Source organism: Ranitomeya imitator, chromosome 1, assembly GCF_032444005.1.
Source record: "Ranitomeya imitator isolate aRanImi1 chromosome 1, aRanImi1.pri, whole genome shotgun sequence".
Taxonomy (NCBI): Eukaryota; Metazoa; Chordata; class Amphibia; order Anura; family Dendrobatidae; genus Ranitomeya; species Ranitomeya imitator.
In genome coordinates, this window is record NC_091282.1 from 771,706,842 (window position 1) to 771,727,319 (window position 20,478).

The 20,478-nt window shown below is 51.3% G+C and overlaps 2 protein-coding genes across 2 annotated transcripts in view; one reads left to right on the forward strand and one right to left on the reverse strand.

The window, feature by feature from the left end:
* The window catches only part of ADCK1 (aarF domain containing kinase 1), a 33,766-nt gene extending 24,082 nt beyond the window's left edge, over nucleotides 1–9,684 (reverse strand). The window contains exons 1-8 of the mRNA XM_069735763.1: nucleotides 9,167–9,684; nucleotides 9,008–9,091; nucleotides 8,731–8,934; nucleotides 7,303–7,461; nucleotides 6,925–7,083; nucleotides 6,464–6,580; nucleotides 1,847–1,996; nucleotides 1,574–1,771 (exon numbers count right to left, since the gene is read on the reverse strand). Coding sequence (XP_069591864.1) covers nucleotides 1,574–1,771; nucleotides 1,847–1,996; nucleotides 6,464–6,580; nucleotides 6,925–7,083; nucleotides 7,303–7,461; nucleotides 8,731–8,934; nucleotides 9,008–9,091; nucleotides 9,167–9,301 — 1,206 coding nt within the window. The 5' untranslated portion in view covers nucleotides 9,302–9,684. The remainder of the gene's footprint in view (nucleotides 1–1,573; nucleotides 1,772–1,846; nucleotides 1,997–6,463; nucleotides 6,581–6,924; nucleotides 7,084–7,302; nucleotides 7,462–8,730; nucleotides 8,935–9,007; nucleotides 9,092–9,166) is intronic.
* A 43-nt stretch (nucleotides 9,685–9,727) lies between these two features.
* On the forward strand, nucleotides 9,728–17,298 carry SNW1 (SNW domain containing 1). Its single transcript, XM_069735765.1, has 14 exons — nucleotides 9,728–9,806; nucleotides 11,598–11,751; nucleotides 11,831–11,992; nucleotides 13,794–13,889; nucleotides 13,986–14,092; nucleotides 14,165–14,269; nucleotides 14,345–14,414; nucleotides 15,393–15,458; nucleotides 15,531–15,647; nucleotides 15,718–15,859; nucleotides 15,929–16,025; nucleotides 16,110–16,227; nucleotides 16,453–16,613; nucleotides 16,833–17,298. The coding sequence occupies exons 1-14, from the start codon at nucleotides 9,793–9,795 to the stop codon at nucleotides 17,026–17,028; spliced, it is 1,605 nt and encodes a 534-aa protein (XP_069591866.1). The 5' UTR covers nucleotides 9,728–9,792; the 3' UTR covers nucleotides 17,029–17,298.
* The last annotated feature ends 3,180 nt before the right edge of the window (nucleotides 17,299–20,478 follow it).

Consider the following 20,478-nt stretch of genomic DNA (forward strand, 5'->3'; position numbering starts at 1 on the left):
GATGGATGTGACAGCGAGAGCAGCGCTGCATTAGATGGGACACCGCACCCAGCGATGGATGTGACAGCGAGAGCAGCACTGCATTAGATGGGACACCGCACCCAGCGATGGATGTGACAGCGAGAACAGCGCTGCATTAGATGGGACACCGCATCCAGCAATGGATGTGACAGCGAGAGCAGCGCTGCATTAGATGGGACACCGCACCCTGTGATGGATGTGACAGCGAGAGCAGCGCTGCATTAGATGGGACACCGCACCCAGCGATGGATGTGACAGCGAGAGCAGCGCTGCATTAGATGGGACACCGCACCCAGCGATGGATGTGACAGCGAGAGCAGCGCTGCATTAGATGGGACACCGCACCCTGTGATGGATGTGACAGCGAGAACAGCGCTGCATTAGATGGGACACCGCACCCAGCGATGGATGTGACAGCGAGAGCAGCACTGCATTAGATGGGACACCGCACCCAGCGATGGATGTGACAGCGAGAACAGCGCTGCATTAGATGGGACACCGCATCCAGCAATGGATGTGACAGCGAGAGCAGCGCTGCATTAGATGGGACACCGCACCCTGTGATGGATGTGACAGCGAGAGCAGCGCTGCATTAGATGGGACACCGCATCCAGCAATGGATGTGACAGCGAGAGCAGCGCTGCATTAGATGGGACACCGCACCCAGCGATGGATGTGACAGTGAGAACAGCGCTGCATTAGATGGGACACCGCACCCAGCGATGGATGTGACAGCGAGAGCAGCGCTGCATTAGATGGGACACCGCATCCAGCAATAGATGTGACAGCGAGAGCAGCGCTGCATTAGATGGGACACCGCACCCTGTGATGGATGTGACAGCGAGAGCAGCACTGCATTAGATGGGACACCGCACCCAGCGATGGATGTGACAGCGAGAACAGCGCTGCATTAGATGGGACACCGCATCCAGCAATGGATGTGACAGCGAGAGCAGCGCTGCATTAGATGGGACACCGCATCCAGCGATGGATGTGACAGCGAGAGCAGCGCTGCATTAGATGGGACACCGCATCCAGCGATGGATGTGACAGCGAGAGCAGCGCTGCATTAGATGGGACACCGCATCCAGCGATGGATGTGACAGCGAGAACAGCGCTGCATTAGATGGGACACCGCACCCTGTGATGGATGTGACAGCGAGAGCAGCGCTGCATTAGATGGGACACCGCATCCAGCAATGGATGTGACAGCGAGAGCAGCGCTGCATTAGATGGGACACCGCACCCAGCGATGGATGTGACAGCGAGAACAGCGCTGCATTAGATGGGACACCGCACCCAGCGATGGATGTGACAGCGAGAGCAGCGCTGCATTAGATGGGACACCGCATCCAGCAATGGATGTGACAGCGAGAGCAGCGCTGCATTAGATGGGACACCGCACCCTGTGATGGATGTGACAGCGAGAGCAGCGCTGCATTAGATGGGATGCAGCACCCGGCCTGGCAGTGTCTCCTACCAGGGCAGATGTTTAGCCATCACTCTGTGTGGCCGGGTGTGCAGATTATCTCGTGGTCTGTACAGGACTCACCTCTTCTGCGCTGACAGCACCACGATCAATGCCGCGGGTTACTGAGTCCCAGGAACGGGCAGTCAGCACACAAGCAAAGAGAGCGTATAATTCTCCAGCCCCTAAAAGCTGGCTATAAATGCGTATTGCAGTCATGTCCGCAGATATCAGCGCTTGCCACAGATGACAGTAGTTCAGGCGAAAGTTGTCAGTCAGTTCCTGTAGGGAGGGATGCGGATATCAGTTATGTATAGAGAGAACAGGAGCGGAGTACAGCACTCCCCATTACTGCACCTGGTACAGTCCATGATCCAGCAAAATAATCTCAGGGCTTCTGCTGCCTTTGGTCTGTCGGACCAAAACGTTTCCAGGGTGGGGGTCGCAGTGCACAAATCCATGCACAAAAATCATTTCACTGTACAGCTTTCCCAGAGCCCGAGAGACCTGGAAAAAATGTAATAGGATTGTATGGTACATAGTAAATATAGGAAAACTGACTGAACAGCAATCTAGTCTGAACTGGTGCATAACCAAAAAAGTCATATAGCAAATAGATCAATGGCTGCACTCAAAATTTACTGTGCTAAGGCAAGGAAATGTGCGATACATGAAATGGGAATAGCATAATGGCTTGTGAAATATATATATATATATATATATATATATATATTTTTTTTTTTCATATATTTCACAAGCCTGCTGTTCAGTCAGTTTTCCTATATTTACTATGTACTATTTTTTTCTGACTTGAACGCCCCGCCCTTCACTATGCTGTGATTTTAATTACATCCTAACACAGTTGGTCCTGAGCTTCCTATAAAAGCAGGCTTTACCACGTTATTAGCCATAGGTAAGTGTTCACACTAGGCAGTCAGCTCAGGTACCCATCCGTTCTGAGATTACCTAGACGTTTGGTGGATGGGCTCACAACTTTTGGCCAAATCTTGTGCTAAGAATCTCATGTGTTTTTTCATATATTTCACAAGCCATTATGCTATTCCCATTTCATGTATCGCACATTTCCTTGCCTTAGCACAGTAAATTTTGAGTGCAGCCATTGATCTATTTGCTATAGGATTGTATGGTAGTAATCATCACTAATGTCCACAGGAGAAAACGTGCACCAGTGGAAGAAGGACAGGATTTAACTACTAGCTTGTATATAGTGTGTGAAAGGTTGTCAGCCCCCTCCCCCGTTCATGACATCACTGATAACGACATATGATCAGACATGAGACCACACCCCTTATACTCCAGCCCCGGCCCCTCATATATCACTGCAGACGACCTGCCTATACACATGTGAGGTTATCAGCCCCGCCCCAGTTGATGACATCACTGATATAATTATCAGACCACACCCCTTACACTCCAGCACCGCCCCTCATGTATCACTGCAGACGACCTGCCTGTACACATGTGAGGTTATCAGACTCACACCCAGGTGATGACATCACTGATTATAATGACATGTGACCACAGCCCTTATACTCCAGCACCACCCCTCATCTATCACTGCAGACAACCTGCCTGTATACATGAGGTTATCAGCCCCGCCCCTGGTGATGACATCACTGATTATAATGACATGAGACCACACCCCTTATACTCCAGCACCACCCCTCATCTATCACTGCTGACATCCTGCCTGTATACAGTACAGACCAAAAGTTTGGACACACCACATTCAAAACTATGAATTAACACATGTGGAATTATATACTTAACAAAAAAGTCTGAAACAACTGAAAATATGTCTTATATTCTAGGTTCTTCAAAGTAGCCACTTTTTGCTTTGATGACTGCTTTGCACACTCTTGGCATTCTCTTGATGAGCTTCAAGAGGTACAGTGCCGGCAAAAAAAAACTTTACATGTAAAATCCACATAATAATTTCACTTTTTAAAAGTGTACACAATGGGGGAGATAATTAAAAACTGTCTACTATTAAAGCTGGCTTTGTTGCAAATATCAACCAATCAACGCTCAGTTTTCACTTCTCTGGTAAAGTGAAAGCTGCACTTTGATTGGTTGTTATGTGCAGCTCAGCCAGTTTTGCTATTAGGCAGTCTTTTATTATCTCCCTCAGTTTTTTTATTATCTCCCACAATGGGTCGAAAGAAGCTTAAAATGGAAGGGAAATCCGGTGCCTTGACTCTGCTCGAGAAGGGGGATTCGGTGATTGCTGTAGCTAGAGATCTGGGAGTGTCAAGAGAAGCAATTTATCAACTGAAGCGGTCGGCGGCATCATTACCTCCTGGGATGGTACCGCAGAGGAAGTCAGGCTCTGGTGCACCTAAGAAGACTTCACCAAGGACTGATAAGCTTCTGAAGCGTGAAGTGATGTCACATCCTTCTATAACTGCCATTGAACTAAAAAAACAAGTACTCTATGCTCCTCCAGAACATCGCAACTAGGACAATTCATCACCGCCTGCAGAAGGACCTGGGTCTGCCAAGTTGCCGTGCCGCAAAGAAGACCATGCTCACAGCAGCAATGCAGACGAAAAGGCTTGCCTTTTGTAAGAAATATCAAGATTGGACATCTGAAGTGTGGAAAAAAGTGATGAGAGCACTTTCAGGCTGGTAAGGGGAGGCTCAAAGGTTGTGCATCGTCCGAGTACCGTGTCGCGGTATGACCCAAAATATACAGTTAAGACTGTTAAACACCCTCACAGTGTGATGGTGTGGGGTACTGAATCCATGCCTAAACGACTGCAGATGGTGATAAAATGTAAGGGTGACATGTCAAAATACTAATTGTAATAAAATATCCACAATAAAACACTTGAATCCACTTGAATATTAAGATTTTGTGGTTTCATTGAACTTGTAAAGATTATTTTTGCCGGCACTGTAGTCACCCGGAATGGTTTTCACTACACAGGTGTGCCCTGTCAGGTTTAATAAGTGGAATTTCTTGCCTTATAAATGTGGTTGGGACCATCAGTTGTGTTGTGCAGAAGTCTGGTGGATACACAGCTTATAGTCCTACTGAATAGACTGTTAGAATTTGTATTATGGCAAGAAAGAAAGCAGCTAAGTAAAGAAAAACGAGTGGCCATCATTACTTTAAGAAATGAAGGTCAGTCAGTCCGAAAAATTGGGCAAACTTTGAAAGTGTCCCCAAGTGCAGTGGCAAAAACCATCAAGCGCTACAAAGAAACTGGCTCACATGAGGACAACCCCAGGAAAGGAAGACCAAGAGTCACCTCTGCTTCTGAGGATAAGTTTATCCGAGTCACCAGCCTCAGAAATTGCAGGTTAACAGCAGCTCAGATTACAGACCAGGTCTATGCCACACAGAGTTCTAGCAGCAGACACATCTCTACAACAACTGTTAAGAGGAGACTTTGTGCAGCAGGCCTTCATTGTAAAATAACTGCTAGGAAACCACTGCTAAGGACAGGCAACAAGCAGAAGAGACTTGTTTGGGCTAAAGAACACAAGGAATGGACATTAGACCAGTGGAAATCTGTGCTTTGGTCTGATGAGTCCAAATTTGAGATCTTTGGTTCCAACCAACGTGTCTTTGTGCGACGCAGGAAAGGTGAACGGATGGACTCTACATGCCTGGTTCCTACCGTGAAGCATGGAGGAGGACGTGTGATGGTGTGTGGGTGCTTTGCTGGTGACACTGCTGGGGATTTATTCAAAACTGAAGGCATACTGAACCAGCATGGCTACCACAGCATCTTGCAGCGGCATGCTATTCCATACGGTTTGCGTTTAGTTGGACCATCATTTATTTTTCAACAGGATAATGACCCCAAACACACCTCCAGGCTGTGTAAGGGCTATTTGACTAAGAAGGAGAGTGATGGGGTGCTACGCCAGATGACCTGGCCTCCACAGTCACCAGACCTGAACCCAATCGATGGTTTGGGGTGAACTGGACCGCAGAGTGAAGGCACAAGGGCCAACAAGTGCTAAGCATCTCTGGGAACTCCTTCAAGATTGTTGGAAGATCATTCCCGGTGACTACCTCTTGAAGCTCATCAAGAGAATGCCAAGAGTGTGCAAAGCAGTCATCAAAGCAAAAGGTGGCTACTTTGAAGAACCTAGACTATAAGACATAATTTCAGTTGTTTCATACTTTTTTGTTAAGTATATAATTCCACATGTGTTAATTCATAGTTTTGATGCCTTCAGTGTGAATGTACAATTTTCATAGTCATGAAAATACAGAAAAATCTTTACATGAGAAGGTGTGTCCAAACTTTTGGTCTGTACTGTACATGTGAGGTTATAAGCCCCGCTCCCAGGTGATGACATCACTGATCTGATGAGACCACATCCCTTATACTCCAGCACTGCCGCTCATCTATCACTGCTGAAAACCTGCCTGTATATGGAGAAAGAGGTTCTCAGCCTCGCCCCAGTAGTGACACCCCCTCCGCCCTCCTGACACGAACGCTTTAGTGAACGCTTTTCGTCTTTTGTTATTTTTCTGCTCCTCTGTTGTTTCTCCTAGACATATATGCTGTCTGACAACTATATGTCACCAGTTGGGGAAGCGTTGCGCTTTGTTGTCAGTTCAGGTGGACATTTCTAGGAGGAATAACGTCTGAAGTATGGTTTTGCAGTTCGGGTGACTTGGGGGACTACTGCGTCCAATGCCCCCCATATCTGCTGGTGCCCACTTTCCCTCTAAATTACAGTGACCAAAAAAATCAGTCACTAACAGGTGAAACCACAGGGCGGCCACGTGAGAGTCAGCGCAAAGCAGGAGAGGCTGTGGTGTGGGCCCGAGGACAGGAGACTCCATGCAGAGGGGGAGGGGAGCCTAGTTATAACATGGTAATTACAGCATCAGAGCGCCAGGGGGTCCTGGTGAAACCGCAGACTCCCCCTGTCACTGACTGCACAAGATCATTAACCCTCAATGTCTGGAACAGAGCGGCACCTTACCTGGTTCACATCGATGTGGTTTCTCTCCATGTAGCGCAGGTCGTTGACCTGTCCGCCCTCCATGTACTCCATCACCAGGACCCTCTCTGTGCTCACGTCCCAGTGGATTTTAGGTATCTGAAACAAAGTAAGAGAGCTGATGAACAACCGTTACAGGAGCCAGCACAATGGCGGCCCCCAGTAAGAGATGTCTGAAGGAGCCGGCACGCTCCCTGGACCTCTCCAGCCAAGTCCAAATACCCCTGCAACAAACAGAACAGCCACATGTACTGTGCAGCACAGTACGGCACGTGTGCTCACGGCATTAGTCACGACTAACTCGCACAATACTGACACCTGCTGGAGACAAGTCATTACAGCAGCTACACGGCATGACCAGTCCCATATACATGGATGAATATGCTTTGCCTCCAGGGCATCCATCAGATGATCTGTGTGGATCATGTAGAGACCGCTCCTACCTTCAGGAAGGGGAACCTGTGGACCATAGCTGTCATTTTCTCAGCGTTGCGGGCCTCATTCAGGAAGTCCAGCTCTCGGGGAAGATTCTTCTTAGCTTCTTCCACCAACCACATGAATTCAAACTGCGGGAAGACTTTCTTCACTGCCTGGAGAAGGACCTGGAGAGCAGACACTACTGGTCACACAGGTTGGTGAGGTGACGGCAGCCCTGTCTTCATGTGCATTATCAACTGTGATTTTTGTGGGCGTTTGGGACAAAATGAGTCTCTGCAACAGACCCAGGGTAAGGGCTTAATAAGTGTCTACCCAGAGGACAATGTGATCCACTGTGCTTGGTGCCAACATGAACCTACAGTCTCAGCATACACCTCTCCTACCTCCATGATCATGATGTCCTGTGAACTTTGCTCCCTCACTTTAGGATGCTGGACCTTCACAGCTACCATCCGACCATCCCTGAGAACTGCTCGGTGGACCTGCGCCAATGAGGCTGCACCCAGAGGGGTCTCCTCAAATTGTGCAAACAGATCCGACGTCTGGAGGGAGAAACCACAGGTAGAAGTCTGCTCGTACTGCAAAATCCAGCCTGTCTATAACCCCCCAGGCTGTGTGACAACCCCACAGCATGCAAAACCTTTCCATGGCCGCACAACAACCCATCGCCTTAGTATGTGTGATTCCCTCTCCCCCTGGCCGCGTGGGGGAGTGTAACAACTTTCTCCGTACACATGACAACCCATTCCCTAGTATGTGTGACCTCCCCCGTATGTGCCTCTCCCTCCCAGTTGTGTGACAACCCCCCTAGTATGTGTCTGCCTCTCCCGGTGGGGTGAAAAACCCCCAGTATGTATCTGCCTCTACTGGTGGGGTGACAACCCCCCAGTATGTATCTGCCTCTACTGGTGGGGTGACAACCCCCCAGTATGTATCTGCCTCTCCCGGTGGGGTGACAACCCCCCAGTATGTATCTGCCTCTACTGGTGGGGTGACAACCCCCCAGTATGTATCTGTCTCTCCCGGTGGGGTGACAAGCCCCCAGTTGTATCTGCCTCTCCCGGTGGGGTGACAACCCCCAGTATGTGTCTGCCTCTACTGGTGGGGTGACAACCCCCCCAGCATGTTTCTGCCTCTCCCGGTGGGGTGACAACCCCCCCAGCATGTTTCTGCCTCTCCCGGTGGGGTGACAACCCCCCCAGTATGTGTCTGCCTCTCCCGGTGGGGTGACAACCCCCAGTATGTGTCTGCCTATCCCGGTGGGGTGACAACCCCCCCAGTATGTTTCTGTCTCTCCCGGTGGGGTGACAACCCCCCAGTATGTGTCTGCCTATCCCGGTGGGGTGACAACCCCCCCAGTATGTGTCTGCCTCTCCCGGTGGGGTGACAATATCCCAGTGTGTGTCTGTCTCTCCCGGTGGGGTGACAACCCCCCAGTATGTGTCTGTCTCTCCCAGTGGGGTCTCTCAGTGGGGTGAAAATCCCCAATATGTGTTTCTCCCTCTCAGTTGTGTGACATCCCTCCCCCTTGTATGTGACTGCCCCCCCAGCATTCACACCTGCCTCATCCTCACTGGAGGTTTATCTGTGGTTCGTGCTCACCGCTCCCTCTCCAGACAGCAATATCTGAGGCAATAAATCTCCAGCCCGTGATCTGGCTTTATGAGTAGAGCGTGAGTGTTATTAATACGTGGTGACCTTGTCCTGATGCCCCCGTCAGATCTGTGGGTGGCTGATTAATTGCAGCTCATAATAAGCGCCTGCATCAATGAGGGGCAGCGATAAAGCACCGATGGGGTGCAGCGCCGTACCTCCGTCCTCAGCTCCTCCTGGATGATGTGCAGCACGTCAGGCAGCGGGGTGGCCGGGGCCTGGCTGTGGAGCACGCTCAGTGTGCGGGTGTACTCCGGGGGCAGAAGGTACTCCAGAGCCCCCAGGTGCTGCCCCACCTTTATGTAGGTGCCACGGTTGGCGCAGCACAGGTCCAGCAGGCGGCGCGCACAGCGAGCATGCACCTAGGAGCAGACAGTGTACAAGAAGGATTTGAGGAGCACACAGGGGCCGCCGTGTCCTGGGGCAGCGCTGTACCTGAGACATGACGACCTCATATTCCTCAGAGCCCGGGGGAACATTGCGGAGCGTCACCAGGTAGTCCCAGATCACGGCTGCAGTCTGCAAGGCAGGAAAGAGACGTCAGGCCACATGACAGCCCGCACAGACATCTCCAGGGTGACCGCTGTCACTCACCGTCAGCACCGCTCTGCTGATCCGCACCACCCCAAAGTCACTGGGATCCCAAGAGCGCGCCCCATAGATGACACAGCCAGAGGTGGCCATACCGGCAGTGAGCAAGGAAACCAGTCTGAACGAGGCCCTCACCATCCTGGCCCCCAACCTGCAACACAAGCACAAGAGCAGCGCAGGGGACAGTACCCACTCACGTGTCTGACCCTGCAGGACGGGGGCCACGAGGTTCCCACCACTGACACGTCACGTGACAGGGGATGAACTGTAGAGAGCGGACTCTTCTCCGTCTGCCTGTAAGTCCTCTGATTTTACTGCTGTACCTCTCCTAAAAACCTCCCCTCCTACAGCGCTGTTGGTACAGTTCAAACCGATGTGCACGCCGGGACATGTAGTTCAGATGCTGCCTCCTGCGCTGGAAGTAAAAGGGGAGGTGGGGCTGGGAGAAACTATCCGTCGGTACAAGGAAGGGGGAGCCTGGTGACAGGAACATCAGGTGAGCTTCGACATCATGGCGGCAGGCCCAGTACACTCCTCTAGTGCTGGGCGCGCTCTCAGTTGGTCATGTGACCCTAGTCAGTTCCGGTTTATCAGAAAGCTTTTTCCGGTTGTAAGGACTGGTTGCAGAGATGGCGCTGGTGAGGTGAGGAGTCCGCTGGGTCTTTTAAGTTCATCTGTGGGTGTCATGGACGGGTAACAGCCTAGTGCTGGCAGAGAATGCTGTGGAACCCACCCGAGAGCCGAGGGGACATGGCAGCAGCTCATGTGGGGTGTCTCTTGCCCAACTCAGAGAGGGAGCTAATATGCATCCTTCTCTCCCATGAAGCATTGCGTGAGGTTTCTGCAAGGAGAACTCCCCCCTCTTTCTGATGGTCTGGGGGTCATATTCGTTCGTTCCCCCCCCCCCCCTCCTGCCAGTCTGTGGGTTTTGGCCCCCTCCTGCCAGTCTGTGGGTTTTTGGCCCCCTCCTGCCAGTCTGTGGGTTTTTGGCCCCCTCCTGCCAGTCTGTGGGTTTTTGGCCCCCTCCTGCCAGTCTGTGGGTTTTTGGCCCCCTCCTGCCAGTCTGTGGGTTTTTGGCCCCCTCCTGCCAGTCTGTGGGTTTTTGGCCCCCTCCTGCCAGTCTGTGGGTTTTTGGCCCCCTCCTGCCAGTCTGTGGGTTTTTGGCCCCCTCCTGCCAGTCTGTGGGTTTTTGGCCCCCTCCTGCCAGTCTGTGGGTTTTTGGCCCCCTCCTGCCAGTCTGTGGGTTTTTGGCCCCCTCCTGCCAGTCTGTGGGTTTTTGGCCCCCTCCTGCCAGTCTGTGGGTTTTTGGCCCCCTCCTGCCAGTCTGTGGGTTTTTGGCCCCCTCCTGCCAGTCTGTGGGTTTTTGGCCCCCTCCTGCCAGTCTGTGGGTTTTTGGCCCCCTCCTGCCAGTCTGTGGGTTTTTGGCCCCCTCCTGCCAGTCTGTGGGTTTTTGGCCCCCTCCTGCCAGTCTGTGGGTTTTTGGCCCCCTCCTGCCAGTCTGTGGGTTTTTGGCCCCCTCCTGCCAGTCTGTGGGTTTTTGGCCCCCTCCTGCCAGTCTGTGGGTTTTTGGCCCCCTCCTGCCAGTCTGTGGGTTTTTGGCCCCCTCCTGCCAGTCTGTGGGTTTTTGGCCCCCTCCTGCCAGTCTGTGGGTTTTTGGCCCCCTCCTGCCAGTCTGTGGGTTTTTGGCCCCCTCCTGCCAGTCTGTGGGTTTTTGGCCCCCTCCTGCCAGTCTGTGGGTTTTTGGCCCCCTCCTGCCAGTCTGTGGGTTTTTGGCCCCCTCCTGCCAGTCTGTGGGTTTTTGGCCCCCTCCTGCCAGTCTGTGGGTTTTTGGCCCCCTCCTGCCAGTCTGTGGGTTTTTGGCCCCCTCCTGCCAGTCTGTGGGTTTTTGGCCCCCTCCTGCCAGTCTGTGGGTTTTTGGCCCCCTCCTGCCAGTCTGTGGGTTTTTGGCCCCCTCCTGCCAGTCTGTGGGTTTTTGGCCCCCTCCTGCCAGTCTGTGGGTTTTTGGCCCCCTCCTGCCAGTCTGTGGGTTTTTGGCCCCCTCCTGCCAGTCTGTGGGTTTTTGGCCCCCTCCTGCCAGTCTGTGGGTTTTTGGCCCCCTCCTGCCAGTCTGTGGGTTTTTGGCCCCCTCCTGCCAGTCTGTGGGTTTTTGGCCCCCTCCTGCCAGTCTGTGGGTTTTTGGCCCCCTCCTGCCAGTCTGTGGGTTTTTGGCCCCCTCCTGCCAGTCTGTGGGTTTTTGGCCCCCTCCTGCCAGTCTGTGGGTTTTTGGCCCCCTCCTGCCAGTCTGTGGGTTTTTGGCCCCCTCCTGCCACTCTGTGGGTTTTTGGCCCCCTCCTGCCACTCTGTGGGTTTTGGCCCCCTCCTGCCACTGTCACTCTTGGGGTTGGGCCCATATGTGCAGATTTGCCCTGTGACAGAGGATCTCGCTGTTTCTCAGTTTTCTGCCAGCCCCCACACAGCTTTCCCAGGATCAGCTGGAGGCGGAGGAGAAGCTCAGAGCTCAGAAGTCTCGTCAGACGGCGCTGGTGGCATCACGTCGAGAGCCGCCTCCTTATGGCCACCGGAAAGGCTGGGTACCCCGGACCCTGGAGGTGAGTGGCTGGTATGGATGTATCGTGGTGGCTGCCAGGGTCACATCTGTCATCTTTCACTATCTTGTGATCCTCGCAGGATTTTGCAGATGGCGGCGCCTTTCCAGAGATTCATGTGGCTCAGTACCCGCTGGAGATGGGGAGGAAGAAGCGTACGTCCAACGCCCTGGCCATACAGGTGGATGCCGAGGGCAAGATCAAGTATGACGCCATCGCTCGGCAGGGTCAATCCAAGGATAAGGTGCGAATATCCTCACCCGTACTGCTACCACAGGCTGCCCACTGTGTCTGACAGCAGATCTGCGAGAAGGCTCCGTGCCCGGACTGCTAGTGATGCCGACTATTATTATGATTATTATTATACATTTATATAGCGCCATTTATTCCATGGCGCTTTACATGTGAAAAGGGGCAAATATAGACAAGTACAGTAAACAGGAGCAATACAAGGCACTAACAGGTGCAGAAGGAGAGAGGACCCTGCCCGAGAGGGCTCACAGTCTATAGGGGATGGGTGAGAATACAGTAGGTGAGGGTAGAGCTGGTCATGCAGCGGTTTGGTGATTCGTTGGTTACTGCAGATTGTAGACTTGTCGGAAGAGATGAGTCTTCAGGTTCCTTTTGAAGGTTTCCATGGTAGGCAAGAGTCTGATGTGTTGGGGTAGAGGGTTCCAGAGTATGGGGGAAGCACGGGAGAAGTCTTGTATGCGGTTGTGGGAAGAGGAGATAATAGGGGAGTAGAGAAGGAGATCTTGAGAGGATCGGAGGTTGCGTGTAGGTAAGTACCGGGAGACGAGGTCACAGATGTATGGAGAAGACAGGTTGTGGATGGCTTTGTATATCATTGTAAGGATTTTGAACTGGAGCCTCTGGACAATAGGAAGCCAGTGAAGGGCTTGGCAGAGGAGAGGCTGGGGAGTAATGGGGAGACAGTTGGATTAGTCGGGCAGCACAGTGTAGAATGGATTGGAGTGGTGCTAGAGGGGAGTCCAGAGAGTAGGAGGTTGCAGTAGTATGGCGGGAGATAAGGGCATGCACTAGTGTTTTTGTGGTTTCATGGTCAAGGAATGCGCGGATCCGGGAAATATTTTTGAGTTTGAGTTGTCAGGAGGAGGCAAGAGCTTGGATATGTGGCTTGAAAGAGAGGGCAAAGTCGAGGATCACCCCGAGGCACCGAGCGTGTGGGACTGGGGAAAGTGTGCAGCCATTTACATTGATGGATAGGTCTGGTAGAGTGAGATGGGGGAAAGATGATGAATTCTGTTTTGTCCATGTTCAGTTTTAGAAAGCGCGCAGAAAAGAAAGCTGAAATAGCAGACAGACAGTGCGGGATTTTGGTAAGGAGGTCAGGTCTGGATAGGTAGATCTGCGTGTCATCGGCGTAGAGATGATACTGCAAACCTTGGGATTCTATGAGCTGTCCCAGGCCGAAGGTGTAGATGGAGAAGAGCAGGGGCCCTAGGACTGAGCCTTGGGGAACACTGACAAACGGGGTGAGGAGGTGGTGTGGGGGAGGGAGACACTGAATGGTCGGTCTGTTAGATATGATGAGATCCAGGATAGGGCCAAGTCTGTGATGCCAAGAGATGATAGAATTTGTAGCTGGAGGGAATGGTCCACAGTGTCAAAGGCAGAAGACAGGTCCAGGAGAAGGAGGACACAGTAGTTTCGCTTGCTCTTGGCGTTTAGTAGGTCGTTGGTCACTTTAGTTAGGGCAGTTTCAGTTGAGTGATTGGGTCGGAAGCCAGATTGTAACCGGTTAAAGGGAGCAGGAGGAGAGGTGGGAGGACACATCAAGACGGACATGCTTTTCCAGTAGTTTTGAGGTGTAAGGGAGAAGAGATATTGAGCGATAGCTAAACACAGAGGATGGGTCACTGTATCACTACTCCCATCATCCCTGACCCCAATAGCTCACGATCTACTCTCCTATCACACAATTTATCACTACTCCCATCATCCGCATCCTCTGATGTTGCAGATGCTGCTTTTCAGTTCCTGACGTTCTTCCTCATCGCTTTCTCGGTATTGTCTTTTTCCAGGTCATATTCAGCAAATACACCGACCTCGTCCCTAAGGAGGTGATGGATGACGATGACCCTGAGCTGCAGAGGCCGGATGAGGAGGCTGTTCGCGAGGTGCGAGGAGGGTCTGGCTTTTCTGGTGGTGCTGCTTCTCTCAGACATACATAGTTTTTCACCATTAATGGCAGGATTCCAACTATTATCTTTCAGCTGACAGAGAAGACTCGTCAGGCCCTGGATAAGGCGGTGTCCCAGAAGATAGCTGCAGCCATGCCAGTCCGAGCAGCAGACAAGCTGGCACCTGCTCAGTACATCAGGTGAGCGACCCCACAGGGCTATGGGGGGGCTAGTGAGATCACTCCTCATATAATGGCACATTGCTCTCTCAGGTACACGCCGTCTCAGCAGGGGGTGGCATTTAACTCTGGAGCCAAACAGAGGGTCATCCGGATGGTGGAGATGCAGAAAGACCCCATGGAACCGCCTCGCTTCAAGTGAGTATTTCTTGGGTGGAAAGAGGCTGGAGGTCAAAGAATGGGAGGAAAACTAAGACTGCTGTCTTGTCTCAGGATTAACAAAAAGATCCCTCGTGGACCGCCGTCCCCCCCAGCACCTGTTATGCATTCTCCCAGCAGAAAGGTAGGTGCCACCTTATGCCCCTGCTTAAGTAGAAGCGACCAATTTTATTCTGCGCAATCCCCTCATAGTATGATGTAGCTGAAATCGCAGGGTGGGCAGGGAGAAGGCCACTGGTTTCTTCTGCAGTGAGATGGGCACAGCATGTCGGACTCTGCTATGACGAGCCGGTGGGGATGCACATGTCCTGGAGCTGAGCCTTGTGAATTTACAGCATCTGCAGGGCCTGGTGGTAACATGAGTGGCTCTGCCACTGACGTGTGATCTCCCCTGTAACTTTCATCTCCTGGGGATAAATTCTGTGCAGTAAATGTGCACAAAGCATCTGCGGTTGCTGTCTTGTAAGAGGCGGCATTCCCACTCCTGTGTAGTGGCCATAGACCCCTGTCATGGCCGAAGGAGGGGGATGCTGCAAATCACTTTGTTCCGACACTAGATGTTTGGTGTCCACACAACTGTAGTCGGGTGCTTGAGGAGAAACATGAACAGGAAAAGACATGGGGAAAAACACAAACTTATATTCGCTTTTTTTATATTTGTGTTGCAAAATCTAAATCCTATAAATTTACATTAACATAAGAAAAAAATAACTATAGAAACCGGCAGGAAACCAAGCCTCGTCACAGAGTACAGAAGAGGGGCTCAGCAAGAAATAACGGTCTGGTGATCGACTGGTTAAAAGTGTATTGCAGCACCCCTGGCTTCTGCCTTAGGAGGTGAGCGGCTCCAATCATGTGCCACCTGCAGAGCCCTGCAGGACGTCTCGTCACGTTCTGCTCCCAGACCGGGGCCACTATTTGTGGCCAAGATCCGCCGCAGGAATTACTATGCATACATCCCACAGGCGGAGATGGCGGTAGCACCAGCACAACCATGAAGGTCTCTGGACGACCTCATGTGTGCCACTTGTTAAATACGAAGCACCCCCTCCCCGTTGGTCAGAGCCCCCATGTGTAATCCCGCTGTATCTGTTCTCTGCAGATGACTGTGAAGGAGCAGCAGGAATGGAAGATCCCGCCGTGTATATCCAACTGGAAGAACGCCAAGGTAATGCCCTGATCTGAGCTGCCGCAGGTCTGTTCGGTATCAGGGACACCACCATTGTGCTGCTCTCCACAGGGTTACACCATCCCCCTGGACAAGCGTCTGGCCGCTGACGGCCGAGGATTGCAGACCGTCCACATTAATGAGAATTTTGCAAAGTTGGCTGAAGCGCTGTATATTGCTGACCGGAAGGTGAGTCCTTCGCATAACACTTTGTCTGCAGCCTATCCCTGTCACTTAGGAGCCATGTTTGGTTCCTTAGGCCCGAGAAGCTGTGGAGATGAGAGCCCAGGTGGAGAGGAAGATGGCACAGAAGGAAAAAGAGAAGAAGGAAGAGAAGCTGCGAGAGCTGGCACAGATTGCCAGAGAGCGGAGAGCGGGAATCAAGTCTCATGTGGAGAAGGGTGAGTGCGTGGAGTTGTGAGGGGTGGCTGATCTCTGCAGCTCTTCCTAAATGTACATACATCCCACAGAGGACGGCGAAGCCAGAGAGCGCGATGAGATCCGAGACAACAGGCGGAAAGAGCGGCAGCACGAGCGCAACCTGTCCAGAGCCGCTCCAGATAAGAGGTGAGGTGGGAGCGATGGCATCCTGTCACCAGGCTCCAGGGGCTTTACTTACAGCAATGTCCCTCTCGCTCTACTATCCGCCAGGTCCAAGCTTCAGAGGAACGAAGACAGAGACATCAGCGAGCAGATCGCCCTAGGAATCCCGAGCCAACGGCCCTCCGGAGAGATTCAGTACGATCAGCGGCTCTTCAACCAGAGCAGGGTACGAGCGCCTGTCATACGTGGGAGTGAAAAACGAGGACACCGCTGCTGTCACATGGGCTCATTGTGAGGGGCAGTACCGGTGTCTGGGCAGGTATATGTGCACGGGGTGTCTGGGCCCATACACGTGGCGTGTACCCCAAGAACAGCATCCAGTGCAAACATGACACATTCCCAGAGCTCCATTCGCCCGCTGCTATGCTGTCTCCTCTGTGTCTGGCTGCAGGGTCTGGACAGTGGCTTCGCAGGAGGAGAGGACGAAACGTACAACGTGTACTCTCAGCCCTGGAGGAGCAGTAAGGAAGTGGCACAGACTATCTATCGGCCCAAGAACACCGACTCTGACATGTACACCACCGACATAGACACCCTGATGAAAACCAACAGGTGAGCGGCTTCTGGAGAATGTCCCCTGCGGAGGAGGCCGTGACCACTACAGCGCACCGTAAACCTGTACTCTTCCAAAGTAGCCTCAGATCTACCTGTGGGCTTGGGGCCATTCACCCAACATTGGGCTAGTGTGCGATTATGGAGATAAGAAGCTGCTGGGGAATGGTGACCGTTGCATCCTGCGGTGTTAACCCATTGTTGTCTGCCTCTCCCCAGGTTTGTTCCTGATAAGGATTTCTCGGGCTCCGATCGAAAGCAGCGTAGGGATGGCCCCGTCCAGTTTGAGGAGGATCCGTTCGGTTTGGATAAATTCTTGGAAGAGGCCAAACAGCATGGAGGCTCCAAACGTCCCTCAGACAGCGGCCGCTCCAAGGAGCATGATCACGAGGGCAAGAAACGCAGAAAGGAGTAAGGCGTTTCATTCACAAGGACTGAAGGCCCGGTGCAGAGGCGGTGAGTGGTGTGTGCGCTCCAGGGCTTGCACTGACACTGCAACACGATCACCGATGCCCGCACAATAACGTCACTGGTGGTTCGCTTTTTTTTTGTTAAAGTGTAAATGGCTTGTGGATCATGTTCTGTGTTGCTTTGAGCTCACAGGAACTGGGGAGGGGGGGGTGGGGTTTCTTTTATTTTCTGTTGTATTTGACGTTTTAAAATAAAATTAAATAAATTAATAGTTAAAGAATTTGCATAATCTGTGGCTGTGAGTGCTGCAAGTTCCAGCATTTGTCTCCTGTGTCTGTGGAGATGAGTAGAGATGGGCGGACCCCTGGATGTTCAGGTCTGGTGGGTTCTGCCGAACAGTTAAAGAAAAGTTTGGGTAATTGAACAGTTCTCAAACCTGGACCCCATTCACAGTGGCAAGTGGGGTTCATAATTGTGGGGTTGTTATCACCTTTGTATTGTCTGGTGACATCAAGCCCACGGCTTAGTAATGGAGAGGCGTCTATAAGACACCTGTCCATTACTAATCCTATAGTTATATGGTAAAGTCACATCCAGAATAAAGTCTTTTAACCCCTTCTAGACATGCACCTTACAGGTACTGCTCTGCAGGAGATGTGTTCCTGCAAACAGTTGTTCATGTACGGCGTCATGATCGCGCAGCTTCTCGCTGAGCGCCGCGGAAATCGGGTGTGGGTGTCAGTTCTGTGTAAGAGCGGACACCCCACAGCAAAGCCCATTATCGGTGCTAAGGCCTATCGTGGGCATTTAACTGAGAGCAGGACTTGGCAGGCCTCCTTCCCTGCCTGTCCGATGCTGATGTGATACTCTGCGGTGCAGAGTAATCAGTTCAGCGATTTGACACCATACAGTGATATCCCAGGATGAGACAGTCAAAAAAATGTTGTTTTTAAAAAAAAAAAAAAAATCCACAAATAAAGAAAAAAACTAGGGATGAGCGAATATACTCGTTACTCGAGATTTCCCGAGCACGCTCGGGTGTCCTCCGAGTATTTTTTAGTGCTCGGAGATTTAGTTTTTTTCGCCGCAACTGAATGATTTACATCTGTTAGCCAGCAGAAGTACATGTGGGGGTTGCCTGGTTGCTAGGTAATCCCCACATGTACTCAGTCTGGCTAATAGCTTTAAATCATGCTGCTGAGGCGATGAAAATTTAATATCCGAGCTCTCATAAATACTCGGAGACCACCCGAGCGTGCTCGGGAAATCTCGAGTAACGAGTATGTTCGCTCATCACTAAAAAAAAACCCATATTTTTCCAATAAATACATTCATTTATGTAAATAAACAATAAACGTACACCTATTTGGTATTGCCGCATCCGGAAAGATCAGTTCTATGAAACTGTCCCACTAGATAACCCCTTCAGTGAACACAATAAAAGAAAAATAAAATTAAGAGGCAAAAAAATGCTTTATCATCATACCAGCGAACAAAAAGTGCAATAAAACATGATCAAAAAGACGAATGTACGAATTTCCCTCAAAAAACAAGCCACCATACAACTTCATCAGCAAAAAATTATAGCTCTCATAATAAAGCCATGCAAAAATAATTTTTTTCTTTAAAATAGTTTTTATTGTATGAAAGCGGCAAAACATTAAAAACTATATAAATTGGGTATCGCTGTAATCCTACTGACCAAAAGAATAAATCTGCCTTATCAATTTTACCACACGTGGAACTGTAGAAAAAAAAACAAGCAATTCCTGAATTGCTGGTTTTCTCCTTCTCCCATGACAGCACCATGGAGAGAGGGGATCCATCCTTCAGGGACAGGAGGAAACCTACAGATAAAAAGGTCGGTACCTCTCCCTCGCATAAGTTGGTTTCCTGTCCAACGGGGAACCTTCAGTTCGGCGGTACCTGAAGATGGTCCGGTCCCGGCCAGTCCGGTTCAGACAGTGGGGAGGCCCTTTCCGTGGCTGGTGTGGTGCCTGAAGCTGCAACCGCTGGGACCGAGGGGTCTTGCAGGGTGAGTACAGCCGCTGCACCAGATCTGGGTGCAGGGCTTCCGGGTTTCCGGCCAGTGCACGTGCCGAAATGCCCCTGGGAGGTTAGTACAGAGGAGGTACTTCCATGGCAGACAGGAAGTAGGGCTGAGGATGCCGGGTGGCAGATTCAAAAGGGAAAGCGTGGAGATGTTCCCTGCTGCAAGCGGCCCGGACATGATGGAGGACAGCGAACCGCAACACCACCAGCCTAAGAGGCATGTTTCTGCAGGCAAATGGAGTGGACGCTCCAGCAGTCATTCTGCGCAGCAGAAAATCCGGCGCGATGGACAAATCTCCATCCTCAAAAAGCTCCTTATTGGATCCTATCCCTCCTCAAGAAACTACCCGCGGCTACATCTGATTGGTGAGTGATCGTGAAAGTTCACCGTGTAATTGGGGTTCCCTTATCTTCTTTCGTTATTTAGGGAAGGAAGAGATTGGGAAAATCAAAGCACATATGTTGCCCCATGTGTGATAATTACCAGTCACCTGACTATGCCATTCCTGCGTAGGCCAAGTGCTATGTTAAGAGACCCCAGACTTTGCCTCCGAGCACAGATCAGTAATCAAATCGGAGGTTGAAATTGCCTTAAAGGGAACCTGTCACCTGAATTTGGCGGGACCAGTTTTGGGTCATATGGGCGGAGTTTTCAGGTGTTTGACTCACCCTTTCCTTACCCGCTGGCTGCATGCTGGACGAAATATTGGATTGAAGTTCATTCTCTGTCCTCCGTAGTACACGCCTGCGCAAGGCAAGATTACCTTGCGCAGGCGTGTACTACGGAGGACAGAGAATGAACTTCAATCCAATATTGCGGCCAGCATGCAGCCAGCGGGTAAGGAAAGGGTGAATCAAACACCTGAAAACTCCGCCCATATGACCCAAAACTGGTCCCGCCAAATTCAGGTGACAGGTTCCCTTTAAGATCCCTCACACGGGGATAAAATCAGAGAGCATAAAACCGCCAAGTACACCCAGTCTGAGTCCTCTAGCTCCGGGGAGAAAGACTCATATCAGATACCTCTTCAACCTCGGATGATGAAATTGGAGGGCGCCACTGTTTTCCTCTAGAGGAGGTAAAAAGTTTGGTTAAGGCGTTAAGCGATACTATGGGGTGATAGCCCCTCGCTCCGACAAAACAGTGCAGGACTTAATCTTTGGGGGATTAGGCAAGAGGAAGCGGAAAGCATTTCTCTTGCATGAAAATATTCAGGCCCTGATCAAAAAAGAGGTTTTTCCCACTAATAGGAATAATTCATCAGTGCCTTCCCTTAAAAGAAAATACCCCTTCGAGGATGCAGAATCAGCATCATGGGATAAAGCCCAATAAATAGATGTTGCGACTGCCAAGGCCTCTAAAAATTTTCCCCTCCCCTTTGAAGATGTGGAAACCTTGAAA